We start from the raw sequence: 20,341 nt of genomic DNA, 5'->3' as shown, positions 1-20,341 counted from the left end.
GCAAACCTATGAAAACTTCATGTAACTGCAGGTTCTGTAATACTTCAGTATTTAAATCTCTGTAGCAGCTAGCAGGAGGTCAGAAATCCTTGGAGTATGAGGAAAAGCCCAGCACAACTGTGAACTAGCCTTTCTCCTTTGCAAACCCTCACGAGATGTCTTGGTGACATAAGTGGTAAGAGATCTGGGGTGATGTCTTTTCCTTGCTGTGATGTGTTCAGGTAGAAGTGACCCATCTCGCCACTGGATGCATATGACAGCCTTTCCAGGGAGGGTTTTGTGCCTCCTTGTGTGCTTTCATTCGCGCTGCAGAGATGAGGGACGCATGAAAACGATTACTAAAGAAAATGTTATGGCTTTGTTCTCTCTTAGGGTCAACGCAAGCGCAGTGGAGGACCAGGTAATTGCACGGTTACTCGGAAACGAGTCCGGCTGATGGCTTCTACCTCAGCTACGACTTCAGAAGCAGAGCCAATAGAACCTGGAGAAAGTGGTAAGCTTCCTTTTCCACTTGGTGAGATGCTAAACTGCTTCTGGAGGTTTCGGGTCCCCCTTGGCCTGTGTTTTTGCCAGCTGCTAGGCCCCTTCTGGGGGGCGAAGGGAAACCTTGGCTTTTACCAAGAGTCTAGAATGGCATCTACAAACGACAAGTGTACTCCTGACAACTGACTGAGGTGGTTACTGAGGCGAGATCTGTTCTCCACTCGTGCTAGATGGGTTGTGTAATAAAGGTGCTCAAGTGCTACTCAAATGTCTGAAGGTCTGCTGGGATGCGCTGGAGTCACTGCAGAGAGTGGCAAACTAAGCTGGGGAAAGGCCAGGTTTTAGAGAGGTAATCAAGACCTTGGAATTAGTGGTGCCCCATCCCTCAAGGGAATATTTGTGGCAAGGTACTGTGAATCCTATGGGATTCCTGTTTTATTCTGTGTCATCCACATTGTCCTACATTAGATGAATAACCTGTTGCTGTGTGCCTACTGCCAGCTGCTGTCATTCTGTCACAGCAGAAGTGAATGGGCAGCTCAGCCGCTGTTCTCTGGCATTGCAACTTGCAGAAGACAGTTCTATAGTGGCAGGTAATTTTATTCCTCTGCAATATCTGATCATGATTCTCACACTCTGTTTTTAAGCTCCTGAAGAATTAGAAGATCTTGCAGGCCCTTCTTCCAACCCTGCAGTCATTGGTATCACTCTGGATATCACTCTGGATATTTCTGATGAGGTAAGGAGTGAATGGCACATCTACCTGAACCTGGTAGTCAAATAGGTTTTCTGTCTTGCTCTGACAGAATCCATCCTTAAGGAAAGATTTGGAGTTCAAAGTTGTCAGTGCAGCTGTTTACCCAGCCTGGAGGTGATCGTATGCCTTTTTGGAGAGTAGACATGATGAGAAATGCATTTTGTGTACGGCATTATCTCAGGAGTAGACCCCTCGTTCACTTGAGTGTTAGCCCAAGGCTCAGAGAAAGTCTGGCCTACTCATCATGGTGCTGCCATGAATGACCTCTACTGATAAGTACTGACCGTGAGGGATGTGGAAGACTGAATGCCAAGGCATTGAAGAACTCTATGGAATGTGTATTGGACCTGTCTTTGAAGATCTGTATGGTAAAAGTAAATGGAGGTCGTGAATGCAGATTTAAAACATAGGGTTGATTCTGAATCAGAACAGGGAGTACTGAAAGCGGGGAGGAGGGAGGAGCATGTTCTGGTGGTTCCTAAGCTGCCTCCATTTCTGTCTGTTTGTAGCAGCGTGACCAAAACCAGAAGCAGTCGCTCGTTCTCAGAGTAGCAACTTCTTTGCTATTACTTCTGAGAGTGTTCAGGGAAAGGAGGGAGGGATATCCTGTCATTTTTAACATTTATTGTTGACAGTGCTTAGCTGATGTGTTGTTTGTACGTGACACCGGGTGGGCACACCAAAGTCTGATTGTGTTTTCTTTTCTCTCCCTTCCCATATGATCTGATGGCAGACTGATGCAGAAGGTGAGTTGACGACTTACAATCAATAATGGGACTGTCCTAAACTTAACCTTTTTACGGGGGGGGGGGGGGCGGCGTGTGTTTTCGCATGAACTCGAGCAGCAGGGATTGAAGCTGCCTTTTCCAAAAGGCAAAGGACAGTACTCGGTTATCTTGGGACTGGATCCAATCTGTGCTTGAGAGTCACTGTAAGAGCTTGTAGAGACTATCTGAAAGCAAAGCTGTGCACAATCTGATTTTATTTTCCCAATTCACAAGTTTTGCAAACATAAAGTTGATACTAATTTAATCATCACATTTACCACTGGAATATCTGAATATGAAATATTCCAAAAGATTATGTTTCGCATGTATTGTAGCGAGAAAAATAAAGACGTAGTTACAGACCCTACCGAATCCTGCATTTTAAGGAATGTTCCAGAGCTGTATATTTCACATTCTTTCTAGCTTAGGAAAATTCTGTCCCTCTGGCAGTGCGACTTGCAGAAGTGGCAGGCAGTTTTATTCCCCTGCAATCTCTGATTTTGATTCTCACATTCAGTGTTTAAGATTATGAAGAAGTAGATTCCTCCTCAAGTAAATCTGAAACCAAACTGGCTCAAAATCCATTTCCTTATACTGGCAAATACCGAATTTCTCTGACACTGAAGTTGCTGATAATTTGATCATCACTTACTACTGCAATTAATGCTCTCAATATGAAATAATCCAGAACGTTTTTACTAATTCTTTTTTTTTTTAGCATTTATTGCAGTGAAGGAAACAGGGAAAAAATTACAGACTCTTTATAATCCCCTGTTCCGAGGATAGTTCCAGGGATATATCTTTTATACAATATCTGACATACAGAAAGTCTGTCCTTGTGGCATTGCAACATGGAGAAGCAAGTTAAATAGTGGCAGGACATTTGATTCCCCTGCAATCTCTGATTGTGATTCTCACATTCTGTGTTTAAGATCCTGAAGAAGTAGATTCCTCCTCGAGCGAATCTTCAGGATCTGATATCCCTGTTCCCACTCGGGATGATTCTGATGAGGTAAGGAGTGAATGGCATGCTTACCTAAACCTTGTAGTCAAATCTAGTTGATTTCTGTTGTGCTTCCTGAGGGAATGCATCATTAAAGACTGATTTTACATTCCATGTTGAGTTGTCAGTGCACCACTTTAAGCAGTCCAGAGGTGATCAAATGCCTCAATAGAGAGTAGACACGATGAATAATACAGTTCAAGTACGACGTTCCTAAGGAATTATACCCCCTTTTTCACTAAGTAAAGCAGTACATACAGGGTCTGTATGACTCAGTCTCTAGGACTGCTCCTAAAGGCCTTAAATTATTTTTGTATGTTTACTGCTCTTCTTGCAGTTAGAATAACATTTGATCCATTTGATACTGTAGTTTTTAACATCACTTTTCTGATGCCACTGCTAGCTTGCAAAGCAGAAGCAAGCAGCGGGAATCACATGGGGAGGTACAACGTCCAGGGCTTCTTCCTGAGCCTTTGCAAAGGAAGAACTCAAACTGTACACAACAATCTGCATTGCCCAGGTTGAGTTCCACCAGGCACCATCATGGGCTTTGGTTTGTGGGGCTTCTTTTCTTGATCAGCTGCTGGTGTGATAGGAAATGTTTCTGGATATCAGACCTGAATTGGGCTGTTTGAGGGAGAAATGGGGAGAGAACCTCTTCCAGCCTAAATCCAGTTTGGGTGTTCTGAAGCTGGGAAGCCGGAAGGAGGCTGTTCTTCTGGGTCATCAGCTGCCTCCATTTCCACCCCTTTGCAGCAGCGTGAGCAAAAGCAGAAGCAGCTGCATGTTTTCAGAGCAGCAGCTGATCTACTACTACTTTTCCTATTCCTCTGCCAAATTAGAGAGGGATATCCTACCATTCTAAGCTTTGCTGTTGACTCTGCTTAGCTGATGTGTTGTTTGTGTGTGACACTGAGGGTGCAAACCCAAGTCTAATTGTATTTTCTTTTCTCTCCCTTCCATATGCATTGATACCAGTCGGATGAGGAAGGTAAGTTGACGTTTTGCAATTGATAATGGGATTGCCCTTAACATGTGTCCTAGGCTGTGTTTTCCAATGACTTTGAGCATCATGGATTAAAACTGCCTTTTCCAAATTGCAAAGGACAGTGTGTAGTGATCTGGGGACTGGATCCAGTTTGTCCCTGATAGTCACTCTCAGAGCTTGTAGATACTATCTGAAACCAAACCTGATCAAAATGTGTTTCCTTATATTAGGAAATACAGAATTTTTCTGACATTGAAGTTGCTGATAATTTGATCATCACTTACTACTGCAATTAATGCTCTCAATATGAAATAATCCAGAGGTTTTTGTTTTTTTCTTTTAGCATTTATTGCAGTGAAGTAAATAGGGGAAAAATGAAAGACTCTTTATAATCCCCTGTTCCAAAATTGTTCCAGGGATATATCTTTTATACAATATCTGATATAAAGTCTGTCCTTCAGTTAATAGTGGCAGGACATTCCAATCCCCTGAACTCTCTGACTTTGACTTTCACATTCTGTGTTTAAGATCCTGAAGAAGTAGATTCCTCATCAAGTGAATCTTCCCTATCTGATATCCTTGGTCCCACTTGGGATGATTCCGATGAGGTAAGGAGTGAATGGCATGCTTACCTAAACCTTGTAGTCAAATCTAGTTGATTTCTGTTGTGCTTCCTGAGGGAATGCATCATTAAAGACTGATTTTACATTCAGTGTTGAGTTGTCATTGCACCACATTAAGCAGTCCAGAGGTGATCCAACGCCTCTATATAGAGCAGACATGATGGTAAATACAGTTCAAGTACAACATTCCTAAGGAATTATACCCTCTTTTTCACTAAGTAAAGCAGTACATACAGGGTCTGTATGACTCAGTCTCTAGAACTGCTCCTAAAGGCCTTAAAAAATCTTTTTTTAATGTTTACTGCTCTTCTTGCAGTTAGAATAACATTTGATCCATTTGATACTGTAGTTTTTAACATCACTTTTCTGATGCCACTGCTAGCTTGCAAAGCAGAAGCAAGCAGCGGGAATCACATGGGGAGGTACAACGTCCAGGGCTTCTTCCTGAGCCTTTGCAAAGGAAGAACTCAAACTGTACACAACAATCTGCATTGCCCAGGTTGAGTTCCACCAGGCACCATCATGGGCTTTGGTTTGTGGGGCTTCTTTTCTTGATCAGCTGCTGGTGTGATAGGAAGTGTTTCTGGATATCAGACCTGAATTGGGCTGTTTGAGGGAGAAATGGGGAGAGAACCTCTTCCAGCCTAAATCCAGTTTGGGTGTTCTGAAGCTGGGAAGCCGGAAGGAGGCTGTTCTTCTGGGTCATCAGCTGCCTCCATTTCCACCCCTTTGCAGCAGCGTGAGCAAAAGCAGAAGCAGCCGCATGTTTTCAGAGCAGCAGCTGATCTACTACTACTTTTCCTATTCCTCTACCAAATTAGAGAGGGATATCCTACCATTCTAAGCTTTGCTGTTGACTCTGCTTAGCTGATGTGTTGTTTGTGTGTGACACTGAGGGTGCAAACCCAAGTCTAATTGTATTTTCTTTTCTCTCCCTTCCATATGCATTGATACCAGTCGGATGAGGAAGGTAAGTTGACGTTTTGCAATTGATAATGGGATTGCCCTTAACATGTGTCCTAGGCTGTGTTTTCCAATGACTTTGAGCATCATGGTTTGAAACTGCCTTTTCCAAAATGCAAAGGGCAGTGTGTAGTGATCTGGGGACTGGGTTCAATCTGTCCCTGATAGTCACTCTCAGAGCTCGTAGATACTATCTGAAACCAAACCTGCTCAAAATATGTTTCCTTCTATTAGGAAATACAGAATTTTTCTGACATTGAAGTTGCTGATAATTTGATCATCACTTACTACTGCAATTAATGCTCTCAATATGAAATAATCCAGAGGTTGTTTTGTTTTTGTTTTGTTTTTTTTTTTTTTTATCATTTATTGTAGTGAAGGAAATAGGGGAAAAATGAAAGACTCTTTATAATCCCCTGTTCCAAAATTGTTCCAGGGATATATCTTTTATACAATATCTGATATAAAGTCTGTCCTTCAGTTATATAGTGGCAGGACATTCCAATCCCCTGAACTCTCTGACTTTGTTTCTCACGTTCTGTGTTTAAGCTCCTGAAGAAGAAGATTCCTCATCAAGTGAATCATCCTTATCTGATATCCTTGGTCCCACTTGGGATGATTCCGATGAGGTAAGGAGTGAATGGCATGCTTACCTAAACCTTGTAGTCAAATCTAGTTGATTTCTATTGTGCTTCCTGAGGGAATGCATCATTAAAGACTGATTTTACATTCAGCATTGAGTTGTCAGTGCACCACATTAAGCAGTCCAGAGGTGATCCAATGCCTCTATATGGAGCAGACATGATGATAAATACAGTTCAAGTACGACATTCCTAAGGATTTAGACCCCCTTTTTCACTAAGTAAAGCAGTACATACAGGGTCTGTACGACTCAGTCTCTAGAACTGCTCCTAAAGGCCTTAAAAAAACTTTTTTTTTTATGTTTACTGCTCTTCTTGCAGTTAGAATAACATTTGATCCATTTGATACTGTAGTTTTTAACATCACTTTTCTGATGCTACTGCTAGCTTGCAAAGCAGAAGCAAGCAGCGGGAATCACATGGGGAGGTACAACGTCCAGGGCTTCTTCCTGAGCCTTTGCAAAGGAAGAACTCAAACTGTACACAACAATCTGCATTGCCCAGGTTGAGTTCCACCAGGCACCATCATGGGCTTTGGTTTGTGGGGCTTCTTTTCTTGATCAGCTGCTGGTGTGATAGGAAGTGTTTCTGGATATCAGACCTGAATTGGGCTGTTTGAGGGAGAAATGGGGAGAGAACCTCTTCCAGCCTAAATCAAATTTGACGATACTGAAGCTGGCGCGCAGGGAGGAACACGTGAAGCAGCCGCATGTTTTCAGAGCAGCAGCTGATCTACTACTACTTTTCCTATTCCTCTGCCAAATTAGAGAGGGATATTCTACCATTCTAAGCTTTGCTGTTGACACTGCTTAGCTGATGTGTTGTTTGTGTGTGACACCGGGGTTGCACACCCAAGTCTAATTGTGTTTTCTTTTCTCTCCCTTCCATATGCATTGATACCAGTCGGATGAGGAAGGTGAGTTTATGTTTTGCAATTGGTAAAGGGGTTATCCTAAACTGGGGGCTGTGTTTTCCAATGAATTTGAGCAGTATGGTTTGAAACTGCCTTTTCCAGAAGGGAAACTATAGTGCTAAAGCATCACTCTAATGGATCCAATCTGTCCTTGATAGTCACTGTCAGAGCTTGTAGGATGAATCTGGACAGTGTCTTACAGAATGGATCAATTCTGTGCTTTACAGTTACTATCAGAGTTTGCAGGATGTAACTGACATAAAATGCATTAAAGCTGCTCAAAATATGTTTTCTTGTTTCCCAAATACAGAAAACCTCTAAGGCCAAAGTCACTTGTACTCGTAATCATTGCTTTTAGCACTGGAATTCACCTGCCTTGAATAAGAAAATGTTGAAAGAGGGTTTTTTCCTTATTGCAGTAGATTTCCTGCAGTGTAGAACACATTGAAAGCTACTCATAACCACGCAATTCAGGATAGTTCCAGGGCTATAGATTTTATCCTATATCTAACTTGCTATCATTAAATTACAGAGAACCAGCAGGAAGGGGAAAATTCTGGACCAAGCGTCCAGCAACAGCTGGATGACCCTGTTGCAGCTAGACGTGATCCAGATGAGCCAAGACGTAATGATATGTATGTAACAGCTAATGTATCCCTCTGAATTCTGATTTTTCCAAGCTTTTGGGTCATGTTTGATTACCGTGTGAATTTCAGTCATAAAATCTATTTGCATTTCTTGAATAGAACTTATTTTTTAAAAGCCAACAAAACCCAGCACAAGGTTTTCTTCTGTTGTTCATGAGCTCAGGATCTAATATATTTTACACTATGGCTTGACGTTTGTGGAAATGCTCGTAGTACCTGAAGGACACACCCAAAAGATCTGAAAACCTGCTTCTTATCCTGACAGATTTGATAAGGAAAGAGCTCTTGGAATGAATGGTGTCCAAAGGACAGCTAGATGCTTCTGTCACAAACCACTTATTTCTGACCTGTTGAAGGTTAATGCTGCCATACGTGTGCTGCACTGTGCTACAGACTGCAGTTACTTGTAACAGTAGAGCAGGGGGACTGACTCCATCATCCCCCTAATGAGAAGCAATACCCCATTTCCTTTAGGGAAGGGTGACCCTAACTGCTTATGACATGCAACAAAGGGAGAAAGGTACATAAGGAGCTGCAGATGAAATGCATCATGGCCAAGCTGTGCAGTTAGGGGATGACATGACATTATAGGAACCAGTGACCCTCAGGGCACGCTGACATTAATGGATGTGTGTTCTTTCTGCTTTTGTTCTCTTTACCACAAGGCCACCTGGTACCATTAGATGTCCGATTTGCTTGGACTTCTACTTGGAGGTAAGGATCTGCATTTTGTCATGGCTTCTTTTTTGTCAGAGGGACAGTGGGGTAGAGGTGAGCTGAGCATCTCTGCCAGGTGATGTGGGATGCTGCAGACAGCCGGCTTGAGCTACAGACCTCGCTGTGAAGGTCAAGCTGGCTTGCAAGGCAAAGTCATTTCTTGGTGGTCAACACAGTGCCAGAAGTGCTTCCCAAGGGGGCACTGAAAGACCTTTGGGTTCCTTGAATCAGTAATGTACTGATCCCAGGCACCCAAGTCCTCTCTTCCTGGTGCCAACAGACCAGCAAAGCACAATTCTTCACACCACATTCCTCTTGTGCTTTTTCTTCCAGATTGTGGAAAGCGGACGACATCTTGTGTCAACCCTATGCGGACACATCTTCTGCAACCAGTGTCTTTATTTTTCCTTTATGAATGCCAACACTTGCCCAACCTGCAAGACACAGCTTGCTGACGGAGGCTATCATCGCCTCTATATTTGAGTTTATTTATGATTTATTGTTCCAAATACAAATAGTTGTGTTTTTGCAAATCAGTGGATGTCTCTAGAGAGCTTTCTTACGGTCCAAGTGGCTTCTTGTGGTATCCCTGGTAAGAATGTTAAAGTTAGGACTGTCTCTATATCAGATCAGGAGGAGAAAATATCTGTTGGGAAGGTCAGGATTTCCTTCAGCTTTTCCTTGTGCTCGCACAGATCTAACGCTTGGCTCCAGAGCCACCCTTCCCCAGCCTGTTTTTGGGCCGCCACTCCACCACTTCTTGAAGTGATGCATGTTTGGGCAACAACCCCCTCACAATACAGCTCCCGTTGTCATCCTCTGAGCAAACTGCTTCAAGTTCTGTATTGAACTAAAGTCATGTTCCTTATTAACCTTGCCTGTTCACAGCCAGTACTGAATTGTGAGCAATTCTGCAGCTCTTGGTATCCATTCCAGCACCAATCCTGCCTTGTCCAGGGACGTTTAATAAAATTGCCATCTGCTGCCCAGAAATCACGTTACACAATGCACTGTTGCACCCTGCAGCTGTGGTCATTGCTGCCTAACCCAGCAGTGCAGGCTCAATGCGTCAGAAGCTTCCAGAGTGCCTGCCAGTAGCCAGCAGCACATTCTGTGCACTGAAGTTTTATGTGCACTGGTTCTTCTCTGGAGGAAAGTGAGAAGAGGCTTCCCCGAGCTGTCTTCAGAAACACCCAGATCCTGATGCAATAAAAGCCGGCCAGCCATCATGCTTGTGTTTCTGTTCTGCACCCCAGTTCCAGATAAAGCACCTAGATAATACATCTAAGAGCAATCTAGTACTCCAGGGGCATGCTTCACACAGAAAACCTTCTTACAGTATTTCATAAGGTAAAAAAATGCTTAACTCATTGTATGGTAACCTGTGTAAGCAAGCTACATTGAGCCTCCTCGGGGACATGAATACGTTCTTGAAGTATTGGGCTTTACCTCTGGAAGTTAACAGCATTTTAACAGATCCTTAAACAGGAAGATATTGTAAAAGCCTAATTTACCATTTATTTCTGGCACAGCATGTTTGCTTTAACACTTTTCTTACACTCCAAATGTACAACTGGGGTAAGGGATAAGGCTGCAGGAAAACAAAGGACCGCCCTCCGAAGTCGGCTCCTGCTACCGGACACCCACGGCCGCGGAACCCGTCTTCCCCGGCCGCGTTGCCGCGGCAGAGGGGCCGCTATGGCGGCGGAGCCGTGCCCCGCCGGAAGCCGCGCGGGGCCTATGGCGGAGGTGGGCGATGGAGAGGCTGCGGAAGCTGTGGAGGAGCCGCACCATGACCTTCGGGGTCCCTCTCTTGGTAAGCAGCATGGGCGGATGTACCGGCACCGGGAAGGAGGAGGTGCTCCCGCCGGTGACTTAGGGCTGGCGGCATGGCCACCTCTTCTGGTGCCGGCGCACGGCGGGGAAGCCGCGTCGGTGTTAAGGGAGAACGGGTGGTGAGTTTATGGTGGCCGGAGCAGGAACGGGGTTTGAGTGAGCTGCGGGACGGTGTCGCCGCCTGCACGCTCTTGGGGAGCGGCAGGTAGGACCCTGCGGTGTGCCGTGAGAGGGATGAGGAAAACGGGTCTAAGAATCATAGAAACAGCGAGTTTGAAAAAGACCTTTAGGATGACCTAGTCCAACCGTTAACCCATAGCTGCGAAGACCACCACTAAACCATGTCACTGAGGGCCTCATCCTCACAGTTTGTGAACGTTTAGAGGACAGTGATCCTGCTACTTCACTGGGAAACCTGTTCCAATACCTGAGCAGCCTCTCTGGTGATCAGGCCTTGGTGTTTTTAATTTAAAACACTGCTTGTGTGTTTGTCTAACTTTCATAAGCTTTCCAGTGGATTTCAAACCACAGCAGCAGTGATCATCTGGTAAGTTGTACATACAGATAAAAGAATTTGAGTTAAACGAGTTGATAGGTTAGAGTTACAGTAGAAATGATAGGTGAGGCATAACTACTTAGAATATTTGAGGCTAGAAAAGGTCAATAAAGTCAAAGGAATAAATAGAGATTATAAGAGAGGCAGTGTAATGGATTGCACTTGCTTATCTGAAGTACCTGTGCGCATTAGAGGAAAAAATTAACAACTTTTGTGCACTTATGTATAAAAACTCAGGGAGATGGACAAAAACTGCAGCCAGGATGTTGTTGTTTCTGTTTGTGCAATTCATGTCTGGTTTTCTGTATATACAACTGGTTTAGAGAAAGTAAGCAAAGTATCCTCAAAAAAAAAAAAGAGTGGGTTAAGGGATAAATCTAATTTTGAATAATATAGCTAGAGAAATTATTGACTTTCTTCTCAAATATGAAGCAGTGTGCCTCAGAAAAAATGGAATGTCCCAAAGGACAGTGACACTGAGTGGAGTTAAAAAAGTTTAAGCCTTTTTTTTTCCCTAAGTTATATTACAGAGGTTCTAGAGTAAGGACTTTAAAAGGATTAAAAAAACATTATAAAATGTAGTTATTAGGTGCCTTTGAAATGGTATCTTAGATGGGATGGGTCTTGCAGAATAATAGAATCATAGTCTGTGTTGGCAGGGACTTTCAGAGATCATCTAGTGCAGCCCCCCCCTGCAATGAGCAGGGGCATCTTCAGCTGTGAGCTGTAATACTGTGAAAAGACAGAGATGTTATTGTAAGACACTGAAACTTGTCAAAAGTAATGTAAAACGCGGAACATGATTCTTACAGTCTACTCAAAGTCCTCAGCTGGAGTCATTTCCCAGCATTTTGGTGCCATTGCAGAGATGACAAAGACAAGCTGTAAAATCAGGATTAGAGCAACATAAAAGATACAGTAGACATTCCACCTTTAAGGAATGCTTGAAGACATTGACTTAGTTTATTTTAGAAAAGGCTGAGAAGTTCTGTACATCATATACTGAGAGTGCTGATTGCTTTCTATTGCTTGGGAAAGAAGTACCAAAGCAAATGAACTTCAGTGAAGATGTAAGGAAAAATAGTCCTCTTCATTAGGAAAATGCTTCGTGGTACGTGCTTAGGATTTTTAAGGAGAGGTTGAAGAGCAGCAGAGGCATAGATTTTCTCAGTTCTCCTTCAGTGCTGGAGCTAGGACTTCAGCTTCGCAGGCTAAGGTAGACCTGTGGTTGCCTTTTTGGCTCTCCTAGTGTTTTTGTACAATCTGACATAAGTTATAGCAGAAATCTTTGGGGCTGGTTTCTTTGACTTAATACTGCCTAATTCAATTCCATTTCTGTTACTGCAGAGCTCTTTTCTCCAGAGACAATATTATATAGAGAAATAGTCTATTATATTTCTTTCCAAGGTTTCATGTCTCCCTGCCTTAAAATTATTCTCTCCTCTGAATGCTTCAGAATGTTTCTGTGTTGCTGCCCAAAGGCTTCCCAAGGAGTAAGAAAAAGGAAAATTCATGTAATTCTTGTCAGCTTCCCAGGTGTCTATTGAACTCTGAAAGCATCTCTGAAGCTGAACAGAATTGTGCTAAAAGATCAGTTACAGCAAAAAAGGCAGTGAAGCTATACACAGAATCAGAAGGAGCATGCCTTTTTAACCCTTTTAATTCTACTGAATTTGTTGATAATACTGAAACCAAAGGTTTCTGTTAGATTCTTACATCCTCTGCATCATTTCTTTCACTAGAAACTTACGGGACTTTACTGTTTAGTACTGCTGGACTTTTCATCAGTACCATGTTTGCTTTTTCAAAGGAAAAAAGAAATCAAATGGCTTTCATGTCTTCCCTTCTTACACTGCACGTTTAGATGAAAAAATCCCTGTGCTACTTTTTCTAAAGGCTCCAAAGTTAGAGAGATAGTTAAAGAAATCATAGTTCAGAGACAGGTGGGTTTCTCATTATACACACACATGCACAAATATACATTTAAAATAGTTCTTTTTAGTGTAAATTATCTTGATCCTTTTTTCTTTGTTCGTTTGGGCTTGTGGGTGTTAGAATATTTCAATGTAAAAGGAATATTCTTGGTCAAACTGACAACAGCTTTCAGAGTAAGATGTTGAAATCACAGTTTTCAGTCATACTTTCTGAGAAGATAGGTGTGTTTCTTTGTGAGCATCAACAAGACTGTAGGAGGTAAGAATGAAGCCTGCAGGAAACCTTAATTTGTGAATGTTTCCTTTAATTCTGTAAATCTTACAGTTATCTCTACATGGCATAAAACAGTAAGCATGCAGGTGAGAGTGATGTAGCCTGGCATGGAATATCTTAACAGCTTGATTGCTACAGGGTGAGTAGTCCTAAAGCATTGGTAAAGATAGTAACATCCGTGTAGATGCTGGGATGAACTCCAGAGACCTTACAGATGTACCTGTAAAAATTGCTGTTATGCTGTAAATCTGTGCTACCTCCTTGGTAACTTAAACCATCTTTGTCAGCTATACTGACATTACCGTTTCCTATCATGATAATGGGAACTCTTTCCTTATCACAGAATCCCAGAATCCCAGAATCCCAAGAGTTAGAAGGGACCTTGAAAGGTCCAACCCTCCTGCAAGAGCAGGGTAACCTAGAGTACATCACACAGGAACTTGTCCAGGCAGGCCTTGAATATCTCCAACGTAGGAGACTCCACAACCTCCCTGGGCAACCTGTTCCAGTGCTCCAGTGCTTATACTGAAGCTTATCTTACAACTCTTCGGTGTTCTTGGTTCTGTTACAGACGAAGAACTTCAGTCACTGTTCCTTTATATTCCTCAGGGGACCTCGAGCACCCTGGGCTAGTGGAAGGTGTAGCTGCCCATGGAAGGGGAGTTGGAGCTGGATGATCTTTAAGGTCTCTTCCAACCTTAACCATTCTATGATTCTGTAACCAGAACTGGTGAGTCTGTTAATATCCTGATGCTGCTGTGATGCTTCTGTAAGTTCCTGAGAGAGCAAGGCTCTTTGGTATTACAGCTAGTGGATCGATCCAGTGTCATATATTTCTTATAAGACACTGAACATCTAAGGTTACTTCTGTAGTGCTGTTAGAATGTTTAAAGGTTGCAGGAAGTTATATTTTTAGACAAGATAAGTATGTATTTTCAGACAGGTATGATATGGTGATTCTGGATCATTGAGGTAACATGTTTGGATTTTGAAATTGCAAAGCAAAAATATTCTAACACACGTATTAAAAAAACATTATATTATATGCTTGCACCACTTTCCAAAACTTGCATTTGTGGCTCTGTCTCTAGACAACCCTAGACAAGGATCTTTCATACTCTTTTCATACTTTCATACCTACAAGTTCTGTAAGTTGCAAAATGAATGCATAGATGCAGTTCCAGTTCTGCTGTCACTGTGTTCAAAGGGAAAAATACAATTCTGAGCATCTGAAGCAGCATCTTAGCAAACAGCAAATGTAGTCTGAGGCTCATTTGCTGATTTTTATTGCACTCCTAAAAAAATTTATTGTACGATATATATATTGCTGCAAGTTTCAAATTTGCAGTATGCTGAACATTTTTTATATTTATATAGCTGTAGATTTTTACTTTATTTGGGTTTTTTTTTTGCTTGTTTTCTCCCTCCCTTGCACTCCATCCTGTACTGACTGTACAAGTACTTTGCTTCTCTTCCTGGATCTTGTCTTTGGTGTTCTATGTGCTGTGCTAGTGTTGCCAAAAGAGAAGATGGATGAAGCTTGAACAGTGATTATTTATTATTTTTTTGTGAAGAAACATGTTTCTAAAATCTGCTTCCATCAGTGTTTATGTACACAGACTGTACTACAATGCCATCTACATTGCTGCCTTGCAAGTGCAAGTTTACTTTAATAAACACTTTGTCAAGAGATGCCAAGAATGCACATCATTTACAGGACAAGAAAAAAGGTCAGATTAGAGAGTCCCTAACAATGCTGAGGCAATGTGGTCAGTTCTTCCAGGCACCATTAGAGAAGGTCAGTGGCATCTCAGGCCCTTAACAAACCAGTTGTCTCTCACCCTTTTTGATAAACAAAACAAAACAAAATGCTTTTCCCAGACATCAGGACATGAAATTACCTGTCTCTGGGTTAGTTTTGTTCACTGATGAAGTCAGGGTCATCTGGACTGTTGCTCAGAAATTTTTACAAATACTGTGAAATTGTATTTTCTGGTGCTTTGAGTTACTGAAAGCAAGTTTTACAAGGTTAATGGGCAGGAAAGTGATGTTTTCATCCTTTAAATGTATTTAAACAGCTATGTTTCCACAGATTTCTCTAAATACAACATTCCTAATTAATTTCATAAAAACCTGCTGAATTCTGAGTCCTTGGCTGTGCTGAATATAAGGCACATTTTTTTCCCATGGATTCTGGAGGAACTGCTCATAAAACCTGAACACTGAGAAATATGGAAAATTCTTCTCAGGAATAATGACATTTCTGAGATCTATTGTTGCCATTGGTGTCTATGCATAGAAACTGCTATTACGTTATCTTCTGATACTGTTTATTGTTCTGATATTTGTCTTGATATTGTTTATTATGTGATTACTGCAATCAGCATTTTTCAGTTTTAGATATGTCTATGTTATTGTTAACATTATTCACATTATTGTCTTGAACAATTCATAATATTGAATTGCAGCACTTTTATTAATATATATTACTTCATGTAGCTTTGCAATAAAATTTGACATATGCAGAACAGGTGATTTAAATGTAAATATGCTTTTGAGAGATGACTAGAAGTCAACGTTTACCCATGAGAAGAGAATTCTGACTTCTAATGCTTGTAGATAAATTGTGATTGACTGTAAAAGTCACAAGTATTACATTTGTAGTGTAGAAAAGCAATAAATACAAAACTGGGTTTGGAATTTCAAATTGGTTGCTCCAAATCAGCAAATCACAGAGTGTTGCTTTTATGCTTCAGTGACTTGTATTATAAATATTGGGTCTCTAAGCTTGTGATATGTCTTTGACTTCTGCTGTACTTCTGCTTTGCATCTCCTGTTCATCTGTGTGAGTCCACAGCAGAGTGTGGAGCTATTCCAGACAAAACCACACCCTGGAACTGTTTGCGCATGAGTGGAAGCCAGTGTGTTCAAGCTGAATGGGCCTCTGTGGACCCCAGTTTGTTCAGTCTGAATTAGCTGACTTCCATCTTTCAGTTGACTTAGTCAGGCCTTAGTCAGGCCTTAAAATGTCAGAGTTCATATTTTGAATCAACACCTTAAGCATTCAATTCTTAATCTTTGAGTTATTTTTCAGATAAATGTTAGACAAACATAGACAAACACTCTTTAGGTCTTCCAGATATCCCCTCTGTTTCATTTTAACACATAAAGAGTGTATTTGCATTGTTTATTGCTGTTAGAATGGTCTAACTGGCACTCAGGGAGCTGAGGTTCTGTGTTGATCCTCAGAACAGGAACCTAAGTACAGAATTGCTAGTTTTCACTTAGTGCATTTAGCCACCTTCTTCATAGGGTGGTGAAGGTAATGGTGTAAGGTTAATATTTTCTCTGTAGTACATTTCATCTTCATCCCTGTCTACCATTGTCAACAGGGAAGTATTACTTGACTAGTAGTGGTTTCTTTTTATGTTCTTTAATGCAAGTTTCAGCCTAACACATTACAAGAACACCAAGATGTCATGAGATGTAATCAGTTTCCCATTGTAGTGTACTTTGCCTTGATTTGAGCCCATTAGTAATCGCAATTATAGTTTTATAAGGAATCAAGATTTTGGCTTTTAGAAGCATATGAAAAAAGAGAAGGTGGTGTTCAGAAACTGCAGCTTGATCACCACGACAGACTTGGTTTTCAAGCAGCTGCAGCTGCGGAGTGAAATTCCCTTGTCATCTGACCAGCCCAAGCAACGTGTATAGTGCAGAATGACAATGTTGTGGCTGAAAATGCCCTTTTCCACTCATGCTTGTGCTGAGGAACATAAGGGTTTCTGTCTCTTCTGCGCTGTTCTTATATTGGTTTCTATTAAATGATCTTTTTTGTGCTTCCCAGCCTGTTATGAAATGGACATCTTAGTAAACAGAGGTTTAGGTTTTTTCCTGAGACATTGAATAGTAGTAGCATTGAAAAGATATGGGCAGGTTTTATTGTACTCTGGCCCATAGCCATTCGTATTTGCAATTTCAGAAATAATTGCTTTGAACATTCTCTGTACTGAGCCAATTAAGCTGATATTGATAAACTTGGGTCCACTTTAATATTCTGCTGAGTTCTGCATGCTGTGAAAACTACACTCTTCTGCTCTATCAGTCAGCTACAGCTGGCTTCAGTTTATACTAGCTGCTGGCCTGGGTTACCAGCTTCATATCCATGCAGTCATCCACTAGCATGTATCATCCTTTTTTTAATATAATGCAGTTAAGTCTTTCTACGGTTTGTCAGTTCTTGTATGCGTGATAAGTCAGTGCATTTTCTTACTTTGTTGAGCTTTTGAACTAAATAACTACTAACAGATTCATAGTTTTGGTTTCTGTTTTCCCCCAAAGGAGGCCTTTGATCAGAACTAAAAATTATTTCACTTGTTGCAGACAAGAAGAAAAGGTAGACCCCTTCTGTCCCTATCGACGGTGGAGAGATCATTTAGGAAGTTTTTGAGAAGACTTTGCACTGTTTTTCTCTCAGCACTTTTAGCATTAAGAGACAAGTGCTGGAATGACTGTATGGAATAAACTCTTGAGAGTTAGAGCTGGCAGAGGGGGGCGCTTCAGGTTAAGATTAATTGCCTGGGTCTTTTCTCGGACTGGCAGTTTGCCCTGCTTCTTTATTTAGGGAACATAATAGAGACCTCAGTCTTCTGGGCTGTCAAATTGCCATCTTTCACCAGTCTTGCACTGTACATGTATCAGTTCCTTGAAAAGGAACCCCCAAAACCTTTTTTACTGTGACCACTGCAAACTAAAATATTTCACATGACTGTTCTAGTTTTGAAGCTCCTAATGAATAGCTGGAGGGTTTTGCTGCAGCAGTCTTGATGAAGAGGTCAGAAAATTATCATTTTCCTTCTCCAGTCATATCTATCATGCATTTTCCACCACTGCATAATCTGTATTGCCAGCATTAAATACTGTGATTTGGTTAATTTAGGGATTTATGACAAATGTAATTTTGTAATCTGGCTTTCACAACTGGTACTTATAGTAGAACAGCTTTCGCTAACAACAGGGATGCCTGTAATATGGCAAATTGTTGGTGCTGCTAGAGGATTGGTTTCTTGTTACTTTGTTAACCCAAAGAACTGAAAGTGGCAGCTTCAGATTATGCAGGAAACTAAAGAAGTAGGGATCTGCTCTAAGTCCCTAGTATTGTTATGAGTCCCCAGTGACCATCTCATTGTGGTTGGTGACAAATTTAAGTATTTCCCATCCTAAGAGGTGGTTGAAGGGATCAGTCTGATGCCATCTGTAACTCATTACATAACACACTTCCCAATGGAGAAGTGAACAAATAGAATTTTTAAAAGAATGTTATTAAAGAGAATTTGATGTCATTTTTTTACATAAAACATTTATTGAGGTTTCTGAGTGTATGTGACAGATGGTGCTCCAATGTCACATCCTGTCTTTCATTTTGTTTTGGAGCATGCAAGTCTTTTATGCATGCATAATTGCATTACAGCATTGTAGAGTTTTTTTGCGTACTGGCTGAAACATAAAGAAATAATCCAGTGTGAGATCTTTAATGGGGCTTGTGCTAACAGTGCTGTTAAGCTGTTTGCTTTGGTGTTAAGTGCTGGTTAACTGATTTGTTTTATGTTTTTTGCTTTGTTATGGTAAACTTCAGGTGTAAAGAAAAAAAGTGAGAAATTGTTACCATTTAATCAGTCTGCTGAATATATTCAAGTATCTAAACAGGTGATGTTCACTACATAGTCATGTTTTTTGCTCCACATCCTGAAGCATATAAAATGAATCGTTCCCTCGCAATTAAATAATGCAGGTATTTTTTAACTCCCAGTTTGAGTGCTCTTCAGATACCAATACCATAACATTTCATGATTCTAAAATCAGAATGAAGGAAAATACATTTTAAATTTTCATTATATATGGTGTGGCTTTTTCCTTTTCAGTTAACTGGAGGGTGAACTTGAGCCTGACTTAATTAGAATGGTGCTAACCTGTGTTATTTATATGGTTCTGAATAGGTTCTACTGTTTCCTTTATGTCTGGACTAGTGGATGGAGCATACTGGGCTTCGCTGTTTCCCTTGGCTTCCATTGAGCAAATTTGTCCATTGTAGTACTTTTTTAACTGAAGAGTGTTTTGCAAGGAGTCACAGAATTGTTCAGGTTGGAAAGAACCTTTAAGATCATTGAGTCCATATGTTAATCAAGCACTGCCAGATTCACCACTAAACTATGTCCCAAAGTGCCACATCCACATCTTTTAAACACCTCCAGGGATGGTGACTCCACCACTTCCCTGGACAGCCTGTTCCAGTGCTTGACAATCGTTTTGGTGAGGAAATCTTTCCTAATATCCAATATAAACCTACCCTAGTGCAACCTGAGGCCATTTTCTCTCATCCTATTGCTTGTTACTTGGTAGAAGAGACCAACGCACAGCCTCCTTTCAGGTAGTTGTAGAGAGGTCTAAGGTCTTCCTTAAGCCTCCTGTTTTTCTAGGCTAAGCAACCCTAGTTCCCTCAGCCACTTCCTATAAGACTTGTGCTCTAGGCCCTTCATGTATGTATTCATAGAATCAAAGAATAGTTAGGGTTGGAAAAGACCTTAAGGTCATCTAGTTCCAACCCCCCTGCCATGGGCAGGGACACCTCACACTAAACTATATCACCCAAGGCTTCATCCAACCTGGTCTTGAACACTGCCAGGGATGGAGCATTCACAACCTCCCTGGGCAACCCATTCCAGTACCTCACCACCCTCACCGTAAAGAATTTCTTCCTTATATCCAATCTAAACCTCCCTTGTTTAAGTTTCAACCCGTTACCCGTTGTCCTATCACTGCAGTCCCTAATGAAGAGTCCCTCCCCAGCATCTGTGTAGGCCCCCTTCAGATACTGGAAGGCTGCTATGAGGTCTCCATGCAGCCTTCTCCAGGCTGAACAGCCCCAACTTTCTCAGCCTGTCTTCATATGGGAGGTGCTCCAGTCCCCTGATCATCCTCGTGGCCCTCCTCTGGACATGTTCTAACAGCACCATGTCCTTTTTATGTTGAGGACACCAGAACTGCACACAATACTCCAAGTGAGGTCTCACAAGAGCAGAGCAGAGGGGCAGGATCACCTCCTTCGACCTGCTGGTCACGCTCCTCTTGATGCAGCCCAGGATACAGTTGGCTTTCTGGGCTGTAAGCGCACACTGAAGCTGGCTCATGTTCATTTACTCATCGACCAACACCCCCAAGTCCTTCTCCCCAGGGCTGCTC

General features: G+C 41.7%; 1 protein-coding gene across 2 annotated transcripts in view; it reads left to right on the top strand.

Moving 5' to 3' along the window:
* The first annotated feature begins 10,168 nt into the window (after positions 1-10,168).
* The window catches only part of COX16 (cytochrome c oxidase assembly factor COX16), a 49,470-nt gene continuing 39,297 nt past the window's right edge, over positions 10,169-20,341 (top strand). Inside the window, exon 1 of one of the 2 annotated variants that reach the window (XM_005149225.2) lies at positions 10,169-10,318. In XM_005149225.2, the coding sequence (XP_005149282.1) occupies positions 10,259-10,318 (60 nt within the window). In that variant the 5' untranslated portion in view covers positions 10,169-10,258. Of the gene's footprint in view, positions 10,319-10,387; positions 10,458-20,341 lie in introns of those variants that run through there. The other variant, XM_031049076.1, reaches the window with a different exon arrangement.

Source organism: Melopsittacus undulatus, chromosome 4 (assembly GCF_012275295.1).
Source record: "Melopsittacus undulatus isolate bMelUnd1 chromosome 4, bMelUnd1.mat.Z, whole genome shotgun sequence".
NCBI lineage: Eukaryota > Metazoa > Chordata > Aves > Psittaciformes > Psittaculidae > Melopsittacus > Melopsittacus undulatus.
Note: the sequence above shows the minus strand (reverse complement) of the source record. Positions and strands in the feature narration are given on the sequence as shown.